The sequence below is a fragment of the Pistacia vera genome, unplaced genomic scaffold (assembly GCF_008641045.1).
Source record: "Pistacia vera cultivar Batoury unplaced genomic scaffold, PisVer_v2 Contig169, whole genome shotgun sequence".
In the NCBI taxonomy this organism is placed as follows: domain Eukaryota; kingdom Viridiplantae; phylum Streptophyta; class Magnoliopsida; order Sapindales; family Anacardiaceae; genus Pistacia; species Pistacia vera.
In genome coordinates this window covers 471,103-492,162 of record NW_022195779.1, presented here as the reverse complement: position 1 = coordinate 492,162, position 21,060 = coordinate 471,103, and the positions used below count along the sequence as shown (strand labels likewise).

General features: G+C 38.4%; 3 protein-coding genes across 4 annotated transcripts; all 3 read right to left on the bottom strand.

Moving 5' to 3' along the window:
* Positions 1 to 1,080: 1,080 nt before the first annotated feature.
* On the bottom strand, positions 1,081 to 2,545 carry LOC116125574. 2 transcript variants are annotated; one of them, XM_031411277.1, is made up of 6 exons: positions 2,488 to 2,545; positions 2,261 to 2,360; positions 2,117 to 2,176; positions 1,772 to 1,911; positions 1,498 to 1,673; positions 1,081 to 1,342 (listed from the first exon to the last, which is right to left on the bottom strand). In XM_031411277.1, the coding sequence occupies exons 1-6, from the start codon at positions 2,502 to 2,504 to the stop codon at positions 1,230 to 1,232; spliced, it is 606 nt and encodes a 201-aa protein (XP_031267137.1). In that variant the 5' UTR covers positions 2,505 to 2,545; the 3' UTR covers positions 1,081 to 1,229. The 2 variants fall into 2 exon arrangements, with proteins under 2 accessions (XP_031267137.1, XP_031267138.1); XM_031411278.1 differs by lacking the exon at positions 2,117 to 2,176.
* An 8,207-nt stretch (positions 2,546 to 10,752) lies between these two features.
* Positions 10,753 to 11,133, bottom strand: LOC116125595. Its single transcript, XM_031411297.1, has one exon. It carries the CDS (start codon positions 11,131 to 11,133, stop codon positions 10,753 to 10,755), a length of 381 nt encoding a protein of 126 aa, XP_031267157.1.
* Positions 11,134 to 16,717: 5,584 nt separating this feature from the next.
* On the bottom strand, positions 16,718 to 17,828 carry LOC116125594 (cyclin-A3-2-like). The gene is made up of 2 exons (XM_031411295.1): positions 17,436 to 17,828; positions 16,718 to 17,023 (listed from the first exon to the last, which is right to left on the bottom strand). The coding sequence occupies exons 1-2, from the start codon at positions 17,769 to 17,771 to the stop codon at positions 16,718 to 16,720; spliced, it is 642 nt and encodes a 213-aa protein (XP_031267155.1). The 5' UTR covers positions 17,772 to 17,828.
* Positions 17,829 to 21,060: the final 3,232 nt, after the last annotated feature.

The following is a 21,060-nucleotide window of genomic DNA, read 5'->3' as shown; positions in this document are numbered from 1 at the left end:
AATTTCATTGTGAGAAGTGTAGGACAGTCAAAAGTCCATTATAGGTAAAGGCGGGATGGTATTCACCTCCCAGCATTTGCCAGCCACCGCACAATTAGGGTTTCGCTTTTCTAGGCCAAATTTCGGCTAAATCCACGGCCAAAATTCAATTGACCTCCACTCTAAAAAATCTCTCTAACATCGACACTTGGTAGCCTTCCGTGACTCGCGCATATCGTCACAATTGGGTTGATTTTTTTCAAGCCAAATTGATTTCAATTTGATAATTTTTTAAATCAATTTGGTCTTTGATTGTTTGGTGCTTATTTGGGTTTGTTTTTTATGATGTTTCCCTTGCTAGCGATGGCCATTTGCTTCTCCTTTGTTGGCACATACCAAGTGCTCGACGTTTTGTCCTACTCAGATTTCCCCTACCTCAAGCGTGCGACCAGTACGCTCGATCCCTCCCAATGTGCCCCAACACACAGTGCTTTGCTGTCACCACCACCAAATTTAGTTTTTTTTTTTCCTTTTGCAACCGCCGACGATTGAGGAGTGATTGTGGATGGGGGTGAGAATGGTTTTCGTGGGTGGATGCTAGTGAGTTGAATGGCGGCGACAAGGTCAATTTTCGATGTCGAAATCAGGCAAAATTCAGGTTGAGGCGTGCGAAACTTTGATTTGCAGTGGCCGACGATTGGAGATTGATCTTTGATGGGGGTATTTTCGTCTTCACAATGAATATAATTATAATTAAAGTAAATTATAAATGGAACATAACGTTTAGATAATAAAATTGTATTTTAAAACATTTTGGGTAGAAAAGTGTCATTATTTTGGTGGAAAAAAAAAAAAAGTCTTTTACTCATCCATAGAAGTTAAAGTACTATTTCGTAGCCCCCTTGATTTATTACCTTTTTGTATGTCAATGGATTACATGATACATGTTAAAATGACATATAAGTTTTGCAATATTATGATTTTCATCTTTCAAACTATTTTTAAAAGTAAATAAGTAAATACTGGTCCTTCCAGGGGGAGAAAACTAAGGAAGAAAAGACTTTGCTATATATAGTTTTAAACTTTTATACAAGGCCACGTTCAAGTTTATTACAATTAAAATGTCACAACAATTGCAGAAACTACAAAGCAATTAATAAATTTATTTTTAGAAAACTGAAACAAATCAATGTAACTTAGCGATAAAATAAAGAACAAAGAAGAAATTTATAGAGAAACTAAATAAATGATCACGGTGGCTGTTGATCACTGGGCGTCAAGATGGTTGATGGCGTAAACTGAGACAAATACAGGTCGAGTAAAGCCCGTCCTCTAGGTTGTGAAGCGGGAATGGGACTATTACCTGCCAACATTTTATAATAATCATTCATAATTTGTCACATAGACAATTCACAATGGCTATCGTTAAGGATAAAGGTGGGGTTTGGAATATCCATCATTATTACGTATTCGGATTTTTTTGGCTAACCTAATTGACGGCCTGCACTACATCAATACCTGTGGGATAAAATTCAGTCCATGGGGACAAGTTGACGTCAATCACTTGTCCAATCTCAGGACGTTGCATATTATTGTCCTCCTGCAACCCAACTCTTGGCCTTATCTGCTCATAAATGTTTATGTTTTCTCCATCAAAGGGATTTGAAGGCGGCTGTAAGATTTCAGGTCGATCTCTGAAAAAATAAGAAGATTGTAGCATTTGAATTTGCACACAAGAAGTGAAGCATGTAACTCAAACTGCAGCCTTTAGAAAATATTATTCAGTGATCACCTCGGAGGAAGAAGGCCGTTTGAATCCAAAAAATTTAGGATCTGAACTTGTGGGTCTCTTTGTGGAAGCCACTCCAAACAATTATTTGGACTTTCTGCAGCTAAACCTTTCAAGTCTGGCGTTTCCGGAGGAAGATGTGCCTGCAATAGTTAAGTTGGAAAAACAAATTACTACTAGACATCCCCTTGCAACTATATATATATATATAATGTACAGTTATCTCCTTGCAACTATATATATATATATGATGTACAGTTATAATGTTCCGTGTATATCTCTTCTTTCTTATAAGGATTTCAATTTATATAACCATGTTTATTGTAAAGTCCAGCATAATTTACTTACATGTGAAGTTGATGGTGTGCTCGGAGAATTATGATTATACTTCTCTTCCAAAAGTTGCCGCTGTTTTCATAAATTTTATAAGTCCATTATTTATCTGCTGCAGCCATTCAAAATTAATACAACTCAACAAGGAATAGACCTTACCTTGCGCAGGCGAACTTGTTTCAAAGTTTCCTCAAGGATTTGAGCTCGGTACTCGATTTCATACGAGGTTGTTATTTCAGATGGATCACTTTCAAAGATCCTTGAAAATTTGGTTGATTAGTGAAGAAATATTTGAGAAAATTTCTTCTTCCAACAACTGATGAAAAAGTTGTGGGTTTTTTTTCTTCTTATCTCTAGCTAATACTTCAGCCTAAAGTAAATGGTACCTTAGTCGTTTCTCCATATTCTGTATCTGAGACCTATACTTACGAATTTCTTGTTGAATATCCTGTAATTCATCCATTTGAAGTGGTTATAAATTTGTTCGACAGAATCAAGGATAAGCTTCAATATTGGATATTTCGGAAGGGATAAATCAACACCGCTGGTAGCGCAATCTCAGAGTCAATCACAAAGATCACGAGATTGCATATCAAATCTAATCGCAATCCCGAAATTATCTCTCTTTCCTTTTATAAAACTTGTATAAATACCCCTTAAACGACGAGAGAGAGGTTAGCAAATATTTCTAGGCGATTTATATTTCTTGTAAGCTCTCTAAAGCAAATAAGAAAATAGTGGACGTAAGCTTAAGTCTAACTTGTCAAACCACTTTAAATTTGTTTGTGTCTTTACTTTACGCACTTTTACTTAGCATTGCTGGTTTTAACTTATCATACACACATACCTTCCGATTCCACCAAGGTCAATTGGATCTCCTGGTTGGTATGAGTTTTCGTATCAACAGTTTCTAATATGAATGGTAGCACCTCTAGGTCTAGTACTTATTATGTGCTGATAGGGAAAGCTATTGAACCCATTTAATTAAGTTCATTTCTTTAGAAAAAAAAAAAAAAAAAAAATTTGATTGATTGTGCTCTTCCTATGAAGAGCTTATCAACATGACTCCAAAATTGCACACATCACCTAATGTTGATGGTTTCACTCTTCACCATATTCTGCAACTAATGCATTTCACTGTAATGAAAGCAAGGAAGGCATTTGCAAGATAATTTTATGACAAGTAGAATCTTTAATGCTACAGATATCAAACACAAATTACTAACTTTCAGTACAACTGCTAACCTAGACTATATACCTACAGAACACCTAAGGCTGTCTGAAGAGGTAATTGACCTTATACCATTTACTCTCTCAATCATATCTTCATGCAAAAGAACATTACTCGGTTTCAGGTTGTAGTGTACTACCAGTGTTACACAGTCAGATGCAGATAATTCATTCAAAGCAACATGATGACAATATCAATGGCCTCCATTGGGTGCCTTCTCATTCTTTATCCAGTTGTCCAAGGTCCATTAGTCATGAACTCATAAACCAACGACAGAAATTGCACACCTTGAATCCATACTGACTATGTTGTCATCAACTAACAAGACCGATTCACATCTTCAAAGCATCACACTTTGCCAAAAAAACTTCCAACATCTTTCCTTTCAATGTCAGCACCTTAACTGCTACGATAGTCCCTTCTGTTAGATAGCCTTTGTAAACTGACCCAAAACTCCCATTCCCAACCAGATTTTCCCATTAAAGTCTCAATTGCTATACGAAGTTTATCATAAGAAATCATTTGAGATGTACTTTCTAATCTAATGTTAGCATGAGTTTTGGTTTTCTTTTTCTAACAATGATGACAGTTCAAAAATAGCATATTGGTTGCAACACTCACTAGGACTATAATAATAAACAGAGTAGAACTTCTCTTATTACCTCTACTATCGCAAGGAAAATTGACAAAGCTTGAGTTTCCTTCAATTTGAACTCTGGAAAGATTTCTAAATGTCCTTCGTGGGAACAACTCCTTCTAGGTTATTGTAAGATAGGTTCAATGATGGAATGGCATGCAGGCTTGGAGACTGCTTGGTATTGAACCTGAATGGGTGAAGGAAAGGTCCAGAATCCAACACTACATCTCCTAAATAGGCATGCTTCCATTCAGCATAACGTTAGACAGACAATTGAAAGCAGTCTCTTGAAGCCATCATAGTTGGGTATATTTCCCACTAGATCATTAAAGATAGATCAATAGCATTTAGTTTCTGGAGATTACCAAGAGAGTTAGGGATGCTTCTAGAAATGTTATTGTGGCCAAATGTAATTCCTATATCTCCTCGAGTTGGCCAATTTCTGGAGGAATTTCACTAGAGATTAAATTGTAGCTCAAATATATAAAAAAAATTGAACTGGAGGGGTTCAATGATCAGTGTGTAAGAATGGTTGAGATACTACACTACCAGGAGCCAGCATCACTTTAAAAATTAAGATGATTGTTGCTTTGACATAACTTTCTTGATGGTTTCATTTGACGAGGAAGATACGTTATTCTAAACTCAAAACAAACACAAAGCAAAATTAATTTATATAGTAATCCCTACGCACTCATCCCATTTCATATCCAAAAGCAAATTGATGATAAGTAGTTCTATAATATCATATGTCACATGAATAGTAAATCTTTACCTAGCCAATGTAAATGGTAGGGACAGAAAAATATTGACAGCAGCAATAGATAAATGATACAAACCTTACTAAAACACAAAACCAATAGCTCAAACACTCACAAAATAGTAATATCAACAATACAAAATTAATAAGAAACAATTGGATATGAATTATATTGATATATATTGATAACGAGTATAAAAGGAAAGAAAATAAAGAGAATAGTAATCAAAAAACGTTTACTAGCAATTCGAGGAGCTAGTGACTCCCAGAAATAATCCCTTGAAAAACCAGCTAAAGAATATGAAATTAGTCCCCTTATAAGCACCCTCGGCTCCCCACTAATACCCTATAATATCAGGACACGTGTGCCTAAATTCTAACTAATTCATACCTTTATTCCCAAGTGGTTATTCTCCCTGCTTGATGTACCATTTAATAACGGGTGGTCTACGATTCCCCCTTTGAGTGTCACATTGTCCTTAAGGTGGAATAGAGGAAATTAGATGACAATCATGTCATAAGGTTCTAGGTGGTTCTAAAAGAGGAAGATCCTTCCATTGAATAAGGACTTCCTTGGAACAACCTAATAAAGTGCGAGTAGAGAAACACAACTTCTGGTTGAACTAAGACCTCCAAATCCTCGGTGAAGATGGAGGCAAAGGTTGACTGGGGACTGAGCTATGTAGGCTTCGTTTGAGTTAGGATACATGGAACACTGGGTGAATACAAGTTCTGGCAAGGAGGGTCAATTTGTAGGCCACTTGGCCAATTTTTTCCACCACCTCAAGGGACCATAAAACCGTGAGCTTAACTTCTCATTTATCTTCTTGGCCAATGACCTAAACTTGTATGGCTGCAATTTTAAATACACAAAGACCCCAGTCAATTCTCTCTATGTACATCGGTAGCCTCTTCATGTGTCCTTGAGCAACCAGTAAATTGTCAAGTTCACTAAGGATAACATTCTCTTCAATATCTGCCTATTTACATCTTCCACCAAGGAGGGGCATCTGTAAATTTCAATAGGATGGGAGGGTACTTACCATAGAGAGCTTTGAAAGGAGTTATCTTCGTTGACTTGTGGTACATAGTATTGTACCTAAATTTAGCCCAAGACAGCCCTTTAGGCCACTGTCGGGGGGAGAACTACAAAAACACATAGGTAAGTTCGACACGCAATTAACAACCTCGATCTGTCCATCCGTTTAAGGATGGTATGCTGAACTAAATTTCAGGGATGTGCCTACTGTCTTGAATAACTCTTGCCAAAAGTGGCCATAAACACCCTATCACAATCTGATACATGGATCGGGGAAACCCACGTAACTTTACTACTCTTTCACAGAGACTTCAACTACTTCTTTGGCATTAGGGGTAGGAGTAGGATCAATTGCTGTCTTTGTCAGTCTATCAACTACCACAAAAATGATGTCAAAACCCTGGATTTTGTAATCCCCCAATGAAATCATGGTGAGATCTTCAAAGACTTGATTGGGAATGGGTAAGGGTTGTAACAGGCCGATAGGTTTAAGAGGCAGTGTTGTCGATTTGGCAATAATACAAGACTTACAAAGTCCTGGACATCTATTTTAATTCCCTCCCAAAAAGCAACTTTGCCACCTTTTATAAATCCTAAAAACCCTGAATGGCCCTCATGGACTGGAAGAAACTCTTCAGTAATTTGGAAATAAATTTTGAAGTTTTAGGGAGTACTAACCTTTTTTATACAAACGTAACCCTCTAGAGTGATAATGCAGCCTGCTGTTTGGGTCAAACAATAAGTCTGAATGATGACTTGTACTTGGGATCATGCTGGACTTCTTCGACTAGAGCTTCATAATAATGAACTGGACCATAGAGATAGCTTGCTCAACTCTTCCTCTCCATGGGACAAAGATCAACCACCTTATTTTGTTGTCAAGGGAGTAATGTATCTCAAATGTAAATCCCTGAGTTTGGAGATCCAATTTTGCTGTTCTAGGGTTTTCATTTTCTGGTCAACTAAGGACTAGAGGCTTCTTGATCCGTTTTGATTATAAACTTGTTGCCTACGAGGTAATGACTCACTTGTGGACTGCGGACATAGCTATGGCCATGAGTCCTTCTCGTAAATTGACTTTTGTTTGGATTGGGAGAGAAGGCTTTGCCCAGAAAGCATTGGTAGAGATTGTTGAAACCATACCCCAAGTCCTTGCCTCGATGCATTTATGTGAACTTCGAATGGAATGCTGAAATTAGGGGTTGCTAACACTGGTATGTGTCATGGCTGTTTTCATTGTTCGAAGGCTTGTTAGGCCTTTTCATTCCAACTAAAGGCATCATTTTGAGTTCTTGGTTAAGATAGTGCCATGTTCCATACCCTTTTAAACCTCTTGTAGTAACTTGTGAGGCCTAGAAATCCTCTCAGACATTTCACATCATTCGAAACTAGCCAGACTTTCATTGCTTCAAGCTTTGAGGATCTGCCTCAACTCTTTTTGCCGACACTAAGTGACCCAAATATTCAAGTTCCCCTAGCAAACAGGCATTATATGACTAACCACCAAATCATCATCTTGTAGTACTAAAGGCTTGAGAAAGGTGTAGTAATGGGTGCATATGTCTGAGCTGTAAATTAGGATGTCATTAAAAAAAAAAAAAACTAGGGCAAATTTTGAGGACATGTTTGAATATGGTGTTCATAAGGGCTTGGAAAATGGTGGGGCGTTAGTTAAACCAAAAGGCATCACTAGAAATCGTAGTGACCCCATGAGTCAAAATGCTGTTTTTGGTACATTTTCTCCTTAACTCTAATCTAGTGATATCCAACTTAAATCCAGTTTGGAAAAAATGGTTGCCTGCAGTTCTCTAATAGTTCATCAATGGTAGGAAGAAGAATTGTTTGGTTTGATTGCTATTAAGTGTTCTATAATCGACACAAAACCTCCAACTGTCATCCTTCTTCTTAACCATAAAAATGGCAAGCAAAGGAGCTGGTGTTAGGTTGGATAATGTCAGCCACTAAATTTCACCAACCAACATCTCAATTATCTTTTGAAAATAAAGGTACCTATAAGGCCTAATGTTAAGGGATTGAGCTATTTCCCTAAGCACTATGACATGGTCATTTTCCTTTGGAGTGGTAATCTAGTAGTTGATCAAACAATGTTTAAACTCCTCAATGCCTTTGTACCCAAATGTACACAACTTAACTTCTTTGCTAAGTTCGTGCGACCTAAAACTTCGAAAAGTGTGTAAGCAGCCTAACACTCACACAAACTCAAAGACTAACATATGCAAATAAGAGAGATACGTGGAGAGAAAATGTAAATTCTGATTGAAGGATTACAACTTATGAACTTTACAAAAGGCAGAGTGGCATATTTATAGGCTAAAAATCCTCAAAGAATATGACTAGATTTGTATACTTAATCCTTAAGTAACACTAGGTGACAACTTTTGGAATGAATAATGCTTATCCTTAAAGTCCTTTGCCATTAAGTTTACTAGCTATGAAGTATACTTAGCCACTAAGCAACGTGCAGCACACTTGAGTCACCAGCAAGCTGGTTGTGACATTCTCACACACTTAATGTTGCGACGCCCTCGTCGAATTACCTTATAGAGCAGGATTAAGTCTTGAAATTGCCAAAATAAGTCTTGACTCCCAATTGGCTTCGGCATTAGAAAGTCCCTTCCATTTGATGGAGTATTCCGATAATTGGCATACCATGTCAGCAAATACTCTATTAGCAAGTATCTTTTAACCTCCTTGTCAAAGAATGTTACAACAGTTGTTGGTGCTCGTTTAGAGACTCTTCGGGATGGCTCTCCGAGTCTTCATGGAATGGTTTTAGCAGCTTACATGAAAGACCGGGTATATCTTCAGTTTCGGAGGAAGTTGGAGTCGATACGAAACTTTTTTGATGCGTTGTATCACTAGAAAGGGCCCTTCATATTTGCGCACTAGGCTTTTGTGCACTTTCTGTATTGAATTGTTGCGGCAGTAGCTTTACAAGGGGCAAATACCTAGATCACCTTCTTGGAACTCAACGTGCCTTTTTTTCTTGTCTACCCACTTTTTCATTCTCTTGCTGCTTTATGTAGGGTTGCACGAGCAAGTTCAGTTGTTCATGCCATGACTGGCTAACCTGAAGGCTGCGGGGCTCTTCCATCATAGCGTGTGGCTAGGGAAAGAGGTGTGTTTTGCTTGTTGTTCCAAATGATCCGAAAAGACTCTTGTGGTTGTCTCGTTCCGCTGCAAGTTGAATGAGAATGGGGCTATGTCAAGGAGCTTGCCCAATCTCGCTGGCTAGCACTCACTAGTGCCGCAAAATAGCTCTAACAGTGCATTGATGCGCTCAGTTTGGCCATCAATTTGGGGATGGAAGCTGGTGAGAAGTATAGGTTTGATCCTAGCATCTTGAATAACTTTGTCCAAAATCTCTCGGTGAACCGAAGATCTCGATCATGACTAGCTTGTTGGAATGCCCCATAACTTGATGATGTTGTGAAAAAAAAAGCTTGGTTGTTTCTCTATTGTGCAATCGGTGGATGCAGGGATGAAGGTGACATACTTGTTAAACCTGTTCACAATGACTATGAGCTCCCGAACCTTCAGACTTTGGCAAACATATGATGAAGTCCATTGAGACACTCTCCCATGGTCTCTCGGGGATAGGTAATGTTTCTAGCAAGCCTGCTGGTTGTTGTGCACTACATTGTCTTGCTGGCAAACAAAGCATACACACATACCCTCAATGCTATCCTACATCCCAAGCCAATAGTAGGCAGATTTCAAGAGAACAAAGGTACGTCTTATACCTGGATGGCCTACCCACAAGGAGTCATGACACTCCTTAATCAACTCTTTCCTCAAATTGTCTCATCTCGAGATTGAGGTCGATTGCCTTTGGTGTAGAGTGAGCTGTCAATCAGCCAAAACCTCCGGGTTTTCCCTTTTTCTACCAAGGCAATGATGTTTCGAGCCAATGGCTCGTATAGGAGTCCCTGCTTGATTTATCAGCCAATGCACTTGTGACTTGATTGATGCTCGCCAACTCGGCCTTACGGCTTAGTACATCTGTCACCACGTTGGTCTTCCCTGGCTTGTACTCCAAGACATAATCAAACTCGGCAAGAAAGTCCTGCCATCGTGTGCTTCGGACTCAACTTTTTTTGAGTCTGAAAGTAACTTGTTGCGACATTATCTGTCAAAGTAACAAACTTAAACCCAAATAAGTAGTGTCGCCCACACTCTAAGGCAATAAATGATGGTTGTCATCTCCTTCTCTTGCACGGTGTAACGCTGCTCAATCTCATTGAGCTTTCGACTCTTGTAAGCAATTAGATGCCCATTCTGCATGAGTACTCCCTCGATGGCAAAGTCAGATGTGTCGGTATGCATTTCATATGGGGAGTGTGGTCTGGCAAGGCAAGCACGATTCCTTGCTGATTGCAGTGTTTCAATTCTTCAAAGGCGGCTTGACATTCACTTGACTATTCCCACGGCTTGTTCTTCTTGAGTAAGTCTATCAATGGGGCTGCCTTGCCGAGTAGCCCTTAATGAACCAGTGAGAGTAGTTTACTAATCCCAGGAAGGATCGTAACTTTGACACTTTGGTGGGGTTTCCACTCTTGAATGGCCGCTTTGCTATCTTCCATCATAAGTGCCCATCCTTGATCTTGTGACCCAAGAACATTACTTCCGGCTTGGTGAAAGAGCATTTCTCCTTCTTGATGATAGCTTGTTGTCCGCAAGACTTGTATCAATCCACCTAGGGGTGCTGACATGCCTCTCAGGTTTTGTTATATACTACTATGTCACTATGTAGACGACCAAAAACCGGTAGAGATAGGGATAGAATATCTTATTCATCAAAGTACAAAAAGTAACAGGTGCATTTGTTAGACCAAATGGCATAACTAAAAATTCATAAGACTCATACCTTGTAACACAAGTGGTGTTTGGCTCGGCGCTTTAGCTATGCGCACTTAATAACCTAACCGCAGATCTAGCTCAGTAAGTAGCGGGCATGACCCAGCTAATCGAAAAGATCGGCAATCAAAGGAATGGGATAGTTATTTTTCACGGATACCTTGTTAAGTGCTTGGTAGTCATGCACATCCGCAAGGACCCATCTTTCTTCCTTTGAAACAAAACTAGTGCGCATATGGAGCTTTGGAGGCTTGATAAACCCTGCATCCAGTAGTTCCCGCAAATGTCTCCTTAGTTCTGCTAGCTCCGATGGTGCCATACGGTAAGGACCTTTAACAGGTGGCTTAACGTCTAGTTCTAGCTCAATCTGAGATCTACCTTCTTCTAGGTGGTTGCTCCTTTGACAGCTCGTTTGGTGAGACATCAAACAACTCTTGAGTACTTGTGTTACTTCCAGGACACTACCTCTGGTGGGATGAGTTCTCATCATCATACTGCTTGAGGATGATCAAGTAGCTTTCCTTTTGATGTCTTTCTTGAACTACATGGCCGAAAGCACCATTGCTCTGGCTTGGTAGAGCGGCTAGTAGGCAAAACACAAGCTTGCTCTCTACCTATGATACACATGGTGTTGGTTGAGGGCAAGGGAAATGTCTTGACTTGTTCCATAAACTCTAAGCCAAGGACAACTGGTAGTCATCCATCGGTGCAACTGAGAAATATATGTAGCGGACCAAGTTCCCATCATTTTGAGTCATGTGAGCTACGTGTTGGTTGAGCCACTGAATTGACTGCTTTGATGGTCCTGCCACCTCTGAAGCTTTGAGGCTAGCCGGCCTGCTTATTACTGAAAAGAAGTGTTGTGCGAAGCTCCCGTATCGACCATGGCTTTTGGGCCTTCCCATTATGGTAATATCAACATAGAGCAACCCTTTGGCTTGGGTTTTTGGTGCAGACTGGATCCCATTGAGAAGTTGCATTGATCCCATATGTGCCCCATCGCTACTGCTTTCGGCTTGCTTGCCTCTTGATGCTTGGCTATAAGGGAAGTGAGAGTTTCTTCTCCGGACAAATCTTTCACCCAATGAGGCTCATTGCAAATGAAGCAATTGGGCAGGGTTTGTTGGAGCCTTTGTCCCAGCATTTGCCCTCATCCTTGCCCTTGGATGAGGAGTTGTCTGGCGGTTGTCTCGGTAGCTCTCTTTAGATTGCCCTTTGTCTCCCGCACCTTTAACAAAGTCGCCCTTCTTATCTTGGGGTGCCAGTGTGTTCCTTTTGGTTGCTATAATCTATCAAACTTTCAGCAACTGCATGGATGTGGTAAGGTCTTGCACTCCCCGAGCTTCATTTTCACCCATGACTGCAACCCATCCATAAAGTTGAAGAGCAAATCCTTGTTCGGAATCCCAGGGATCTCCAGTATCAAGTCGGTGTGAAGTCCTTGATGTAATCACGGATTGTCCCGTTTGCTTGATCCTTCGAAAGCGAGCTCTTGCCTCTCCTAGGCATTTTCCGGGTAAAACTGCCTAAGCTCTTTCTTAAAATCATCAAAGGTAGAGATAGTGCAGATACCTTTTCAATGTCTCATTCTCTTCTCCTCCCACCATGCCTTGCGGTGTCCAAAAGATAGAAGACTGCAGTTTCGATCCTCGAGTTTCCTTCGTGACGCCTACGGCCCCAAAGTACTTGTCTAGTCCCCAAAGAGGTTGCAACTTCTTATGCCTTGCGTGAGCCACCAAAGCTTTTAGGCTTTGGTATGTCAATCCTTTGGCTTTCAATGACATTGTTGCCGGGTCCTTGCATTGCACTAAATCAGCTTACACCCGTCTAAGCGAACAAGAGTGCTGTTGACTTCGGTTTGGAACACATGAGGGGTTTGGCAAGCCCCTACGAAGATTTTTCCCATTTCGGCCTAATGACTCCTCCAATCGAAGCAACATGGCTTTCGCAACAGTGTGGGTTCAGACACCTCCGTCTCTAGATCATCCACTCGATGATCTTGCTCTTCCGACTGTATGCTCACCCTTTCTTCATTACGAGATAGACATGAGTCAAAACTAGAAATAAAGTCTTTAGACTTGCCTTTCTGCCTTGAGGGTGTGGGGTTAGGGTCGACTCTCTCCGAACAACCACGTTCTTGGGAAGCCTCCATCTTAGCCGTCTTGGGTCCCTTTGTTGAAGCGACAGTGTCTTTGCCATTGAATAAAAACTAAGGTTATTCTAACCGAGGCTTGATGCACTTGTCACGCACTTAACTTTGCTAAGTTCGTGCGGCCTTAATACTTCGGAAATGTGTTAAGCAACCTAACACTCACACAAACTCCAGACTTACAATATGAAAATGAGAGAGATAAGTGGAGAGAAAATGTAAACTCTGTATTGAAGGATTACAACTTATAAACTTTACAAAGGGGAGTAGTAGCCTATTATAGGTTAACCTCCAAAGAATATGACTAGATACATTGTATACTTAATCCTTAAGTAATACTAGGTGGCAACCTTAGGTGGCAACTTTGGGAATGGATAATGTTTATTTAAAATTCATTTGCATTAAGTTTACTTAGCATGAAGTATATTAGCCACTAAGCAACGTGCAGCCACTTGAGTCACCAAGCAAGCTGGTTGTGACATAGGCTCCTAAGGTTCCACTTCTAATTCTAGTTTATACTCAATTGAACAGAATTCCACCAAATACTCAATTCCTGCTATTTGTATCGACCTCAAAAGGCCTTGAGGATACTACAATTTCACTAGTGATGGGTCTCCTGTAACATCACACGTCTATCCCCAATCTCAAATGCCAAGTTAATTCTTCCAATTCGACATACTCCCCAAGTGAACTCAACCAGGATACTCCTAGTACCATATCTGCTCCCCCAAAATAAAAAGGAAAATAATTTTGTTGAACCATAACTCCATGTATCTCCATTTGTACTCATTTACATATCTCTTTCCCCTTTACTGCACCCTGTTACCTACCATCACTCCAAAAGCTTCCCCTTTCAACCAATATCCCAATCTGTGCATCAACTCAGTAAGATGAAATTATGTGATACCTCACTATCCACACAGATAACTTCTTCCTTTCCAATGTGTCCTTTGATTTTCAGAATCTTGTCGATGTAATACCAACATAAATTCATGAAGAGCCAAGGAGTTACCTTGGTTATGGGTTCTCATTAACGAAGGTATGAGTTCTTCTTTTCTGTTCTGCTTCGTCATCCCCTGCAAGAAGAATCTACAGAGACTTGCTTTTCATCGATGATTTGGCTAAATTTTCATTGCATCTGAAGCACAGACCCTTTCCCTTTTATTGTATTTATGCCATTGACGCCGTAAGAAATTCTCCTCTCTAAAGCTAGATGCTGCCATCTCAATGGTTTCTCTCTGTGGTGGTTTATTTGCAAGAATACCTTGTCTGGCGTTTGTTGAGTTTGGCCCCCAACTTGGTCACCCAAATTCTGGCTTAAGGACACCCAAGGTAAGACTCCCTTCCACTTTGGGCTTTAGCAAATTGGTTACCTTTATCCAATACCAATTTCTTTCTTCAACCGTGGGTCTACTCATCATCCCAATTAAGTCATTGGGCTTCATTAGGCGTAATTAACCCTAATTTCCTCTTCACCATTAATAAAAATGCCAATTAAACACTTCTCCAACTCTTCAAAAGTGCAATGAGCCTTAAACTCCTCTCGGTATTCCATCACGACGTCAGACTGCTTCAAGGCCACCAGGCTCATAAAGTTGTCCTTGGAAAAGACGGTCGAAATATGGCAATCAAGGATTCTTAAAACTCTCTAAGAGTGGATTGGTGCCAAGACTCCAGCCATTGTACCAATTCAAAGCTTTCTCCTTCCATGCACACGAGACTCCTCATCATTCTGTTTATTATACGGTTGATAGTGAAGTAACGATCACCCTAAGGTCCACCAAAGGATTGTTACCATTAAAGATCCAAAACTTCAGCTTTTGATCCTCTGTCCCCTTCATCAACTTCATAGCTTCGTTTTGTCATTATTTGATTTTCGATGATGATGATCTCTCTTCTCAGGGTTCATCTCTCATCCATTTCTCTCTTAATCGCATTAACTCTCTCATTTCGTCAAGTATTCCTTAACATACCCAAATCGACCTTCATCTATACTCATATCTTCCTTCACCGTTTTGATTTCTTTTCAACACTACCATTATTCTCCATTTTTTATTTTACCATTCCCAACTTAGCTCTTATACCAATTTGATATAGACCCAACCAAAACAGCAAAAACCAGCAACTCAAACACTCACAAAATAGTAATATCAAAATACAAAATTAATAAGAAACAATTGGATATGAATATATTGGTAAAGAGTAGAACAAGGAAAAGAAATAAAGAAGAACAGTAATGAAAACACGTTCACTAGCAGTTGGAGAGCTAGTGACTCCCCAGCAATATACCTTGAAAAACAGCCGAATGAATCATGAAATTAGTCCCCTTTATAAGTACCCTCGTCCCAACGATACCTATAATATAGACACATGTGCCTAATATTCTAACTAATTCCCTTGCCTTATTCTCCAAAGTGGTTTCTCCCTGCTTGCTATACCATTAGTACAGGTGTCTATCAATAAATCAACACTCACCTATCGTTTCTCTATATTAACAATCCATTTGACACAGAGAATTTCTTCTTTGAGGAATTTCATCAAACAGTTTTCTGTTCAAGACTTGAAAAGCGTATCAAGAAAATAACTCTTAACTTGGCCAATACATCAAATAAGAGTTTAGCCAACCTTCCGATGACAATGTAGACCACTTAGTGGTTGAGAACGCTGCAAGGGCCTTTGTTTGAAAGACTCACTCAAGTATTAGGCGAAATGGCGATGCAGAGCTAAACTTAGAGGGGAAAATACGCATGGTCCGAAGCCCACTTTGACAAACATCTTTAATTTTTCATGGACTACCGTTAGGTACCTCCGCTGAGTTTCAATTAAAAATAATTGCACGAAATGTATAAAAAATGGCCCAGGTATCTCCACTAATTTTTTTACTTTCCTCCACAATCACCTTCAGCTTTGTTTCTAACACTAAAAATTAAAAGCATGGAGAAAATGATCATTTCTGTAGTATATTATTTTAAAAATAAAAATCAAAGGACAAAAGTTGTTGACATAAATAGGATAAGACTAATTTTTACAATAATCATAGTCTACTCTTTTTTTTCATCATTAACATAACCCACGTTATCCTTGTATCAATGGGGCTGCCTCTTAGATAAAGGGTCGGCTGTCACAAAGTTTCAACGTCTCTAAATTTTCAACATCTCTTCCATCATCACAAACATAATCAATCTGAGAGAGAAAGTGATAGACAGGGGACCAGATCTGAAACGATGGCTAGACATGGTTTGCTTATTACAAATTGTTGTGATCCATGGACATTCATTCATCTTTGTTAATCATGAAATTGGGCATTAAACAAAACTTATCAATTTTATCTTTTGCTGATTTAAATATATATTTGTGCTCTCTCTCTTTAAGCTTTTAAAATTTTCGATATTGTGATTTGGTGATAATTTGTGGTTATATGATGCATAGATGCCATAGAACATGTGATGCATGCATGTTTGTTTTGTTACACAAGTAAGTTATCTTTGCTATGAAATTGATTTTTTTTTTTTTTTTTTTTTTTTTGTTTTTGCATTTCATAGGTCCAACTTCTTCCACATCGGCATACCCTATTCCAAACGTGATCACACTCCGTTGACACCAAATTTAAATGTAGCTATGCCTCAGTATTGAAATTAAGATTCACTCTTTTTTTTAAATAATTCTGGAAAACTAAAAAGAAAAAGGGTGTAAAGAAGGCTTTTTGTTTGAAAATAAGTGCCTTTGAAATGAACATTCCCAATTATCGTTGGTGTTCATCTGAAATTTGATTGCCAAGTGAATGGTTTTTTCCTGTCTAGAATTTACCGAGCAGTCAATGGAATCCATATAGAGTAAACGATTATTCACCCAAATAATGGCTAATAATACTTCCCCACCAAAACGTTTCAAAATACAATTTATTATCCAAAACACAATTCTATTAGTAAATTTTTTGAGAAGGGAGACAGGTCAAAAATTCATTATAGGTAAGGGCAGGAGGGTAGTCAAGACCCCCCCCGTTCGCTAGCCATCGTACGCCAAGTAGTTGAAGTTTTTGCCTATTAAGAACATTCGATGAAAGAAATCTATCAATATAGGAAATTGTGAGATACAGGGTATCTGATACAAGCTTGTATTCCTCAGCAACTTCTACCAACCAATCCACCAAAATTCCTCGCATATTTGCACTAACATCCTTCTGAACCTTCTCAATGTAATCAGGTAAAGGTATTCTCTTTGGATCCACCTGAAATTCAAAGCATCATCAGGTTTAAATTACAACTGACTAAAACACAGTCAAAAGCAACTACATATTACCAAATCACCCAGAAAAACCTAGATACCAGAAATCTACCAAATTCAATACACAAATCCTAATGCCAAATTAAAATTTACCATTTGCAGACCCTTCATTCCCCGAAATAAATAAATAAATAAATAAAACGCAATCTTATACCAATAAACGTTAGGTTCCCTGCCCAAGATACAAATCTTAACATCAATACAAATTTCACATCAAATGAGCCCACCACCGTTAAACTACTTCAACAGAACGATTGAAAGTTGTACAGTAGAGTAATCCTAATTGATAGAGGAGTCTTAATTGTTAAGAGTTTAATTTAAAATATAAATCAAAAAGATGTAAAGTCTTCGGTTACCTCCATGGTATGAAGATACTCGTAAATGTCTGAAACATATGGCCCACACATCTGTGGATCGTCCGACTTGGCATCAATATCAACCTTTCCTTCGACATCGTCGTTCTTGGTGGTTGTCGGCAAAAGAGCCTTCTTAACTTTCTTCTTAGCTTTACCTTTAGGCTTCTGCGGCTCGCTCTTCAAACTTGGATTCTTTGAAACGACGACGTTTGACAAGTTGGGTAGCTCTCCCAACACTACTCGCTTCTTGCTGGGGGGCTGCTCTTCAGCATTACCTAATGCCGCTCTTTTCCTAGCAGCCCGGGTGAGCCTCACACAGTTCTCTTGATCGGCCATTGTAGTAGGAATACTCTTTAACTCCCTCTTCGATTGAGTGGTAAGAAGTGAAGAGAGAGAAAGAGATGAAGGGATCGTGAGGGTGGGGAGGAGAGATGATTATGTAGTGAAAGAAAGAGCGGCATTGTTTTCATTTTGAAATGAGAATAAGGGCGCTGTTATCTTTGTTTTTCTTTAAATTTCGAATTTGGGTATTTTCCAAAACCAAAGTCCGAAACACTTAAAAATGACACTGCCCGGTTTACTCTGATGCTTTGGCGGTTCAGAGAATACCTTTGGCGGGCTTATGGTTTTTAATTTTGGGATGCCTTCTGACACACTTATTTCAAGATTATAACATCTTCCACAACTGATTAATTCGTTGTTGAATAGAATAGTAATATTTGATAAAAAGTTGGGGGGAGTTTATTTCAGAACATTGGCTTACCCGCTTTCTCGTTTTGGAGGGTTCTCTTTTCCCCATTTTCATCACGCCAATTTTGAACTCAAAATTCCATTACTTTGCCTCTCACTCTTGTATACAGTATACTACTATAATTGTCACATCTTTAATTAAGGATATGTTCATTTCATTAACGATAATTCTTTATTTTTATTATTATCTTTTAATCATATTGAACATATATCTATTAATTTTGAGATAAAAGTTAAAACTAAACAAATCAAAGTATTTAAAATTATAATAAATCAGGCTATTATTTGGCTCCAACTCATGCTCAATTAAACACAAAACAAAATCTATATTTAATCATTAAAACACATCTCTTTTGTTAAACCATTCTATAAGTATGAAAATACTGGATGACAAATTTCTTATTGTTCTCCAAATGTCACATTAATAACTTTAGAGTAACGTTACAGTTATCGAAGGATGTGCACCGAATTCGTGCACCAAATAACGTGAGACAATCTTAACCGTTGATTCATTATAAGTTAATATTAATCAACGGTTAGGATTATGCCACGTCATTCGGTGCATAGATTTGGTTTGTAATTTTCGGTAACTCTATCATTTTTCATAACTTTATAATAATAATAATAATCAAAAATAGGAATATATCTTTTATAAATGTGATAACAGAATGATCCAATGTTGTACTATTTGCACAATGTATACAATATCTCATATGTATGCTTCATTTAATATACATATTATTACACGTCACGCTTTTACAAATTCAATATACATTGAAGAAATGCAAATGACAATTAAGAAATAACATGTAATCAAGCATTAAGGTGGAGGCAAAAAAATTAAAATTAAAATTAAGTATGTCTACCCATGTCCACCTAATGCGCTCATCCTGAGAATTAACAGTGCAAGCTAACCCACTGCCAAACACACTCATCAATACTTCCTGCTGTATGGTTTCTATGTGTGTGATTTTGTCAGAAAGCTCACAGATCTCAGAAGCTCATAGAGATGTAGTTTGACCTAGATTCAGCTCAACCCATAATCAGTACGATCCAGAGTAAGTCCAATCCAATTGGAGCTCATTATAGCGACAAATCCTAACATTTGTTCGACAGAATCAAGGATAAGCTTCAATATTGGATATTTCGGAAGGGATAAATCAACACCGCTGGTAGCGCAATCTCAGAGTCAATCACAAAGATCACGAGATTGCATATCAAATCTAATCGCAATCCCGAACTTATCTCTCTTTCCTTTTATTAAAACTTGTATAAATACCCCTTAAACGACGAGAGAGAGGTTAGCAAATATTTCTAGGCGATTTTATATTTCTTGTAAGCTCTCTAAAGCAAATAAGAAAATAGTGGACGTAAGCTTAAGTCTCAACTTGTCAAACCACTTTAAAATTTGTTTGTGTTCTTTACTTTACGCACTTTTACATTAGCATTGCTGGTTTTAACTTATCATACACACATACCTTCCGATTCCACCAAGGTCAATTGGATCTCTCTGGTTGGTATGAGTTTTCGTATCAACAGTTTCTAATATGAATGGTAGCACCTCTAGGTCTAGTACTTATTATGTGCTGATAGGGAAAGCTCATTGAACCCATTTAATTAAGTTCATTTCTTTAGAAAAAAAAAAAAAAAAAAAAATTTGATTGATTGTGCTCTTCCCTATGAAGAGCTTTATCAACATGACTCCAAAATTGCACACATCACCTAATGTTGATGGTTTCACTCTTTCACCATATTCTGCAACTAATGCATTTCACTGTTAATGAAAGCAAGGAAGGCATTTGCAAGATAATTTTATGACAAGTAGAATCTTTTAAATGCTACAGATATCAAACACACAAATTACTAACTTTCAGTACAACTGCTAACCTAGACTATATACCTTACAGAACACCTAAGGCTGTCTGAAGAGGTAATTGACCTTATACCATTTACTCTCTCAATCATATCTTCATGCAAAAGAACATTACTCGGTTTCAGGTTGTAGTGTACTACCAGTGTTACACAGTCATGATGCAGATAATTCATTCAAAGCAACATTGATGACAATATTCAATGGCCTTCCATTTGGGTGCCTTCTCATTCCTTTTATCCAGTTGTCCAAGGTCCCATTAGTCATGAACTCATAAACCAACGACAGAAATTGCACACCCTTGAAATCCATACTTGACTATGTTGTCATCAATCTAACAAGATTCCGATGTTTCACATTCTTCAAAGCATCACACTTTGCCAAAAAAACTATTCCAACATCTTTTCCTTTCAATGTCAGCACCTTAACTGCTACGATAGTCCCTTCTGTTAGATAGCCTTTGTAAACTGACCCAAAACTCCCATTCCCAACCAGATTTTCCCTATTAAAAGTCTCAATTGCTATACGAAGTTTATCATAAGAAATCATTTGATGATGTACTTTCTAATCTAATGTTAGCATGAGTTTTGGTTTTCTTTTTCTAACAAATGATGACAGTTCAAAAATAAGCATATTGTTGTTGCAACACTCACTAGGACTATAATAATAAACAGCAGTAGAACTTCTCTTATTACCTCTACTATCGCAAGGAAAATTCTGACAAAGCTTTGAGTTTCCTTCAATTTGAACTCTGGAAAGATTTCTAAATGTCCCTTCGTTGGGAACAACTCCTTCTAGGTTATTGTAAGATAGGTTCAATGATGGAATGGCATGCAGGCTTTGGAGACTGCTTGGTATTGAACCTGAATGTTGGTTGAAGGAAAGGTCCAGAATTTCCAAACACTTCACATCTCCTAAATAGGCATGCTTCCATTCAGCATAACGTTAGACAGATCAATTGAAAGCAGTCTCTTGAAGCCCATCATAGTTGAGGGTATATTTCCC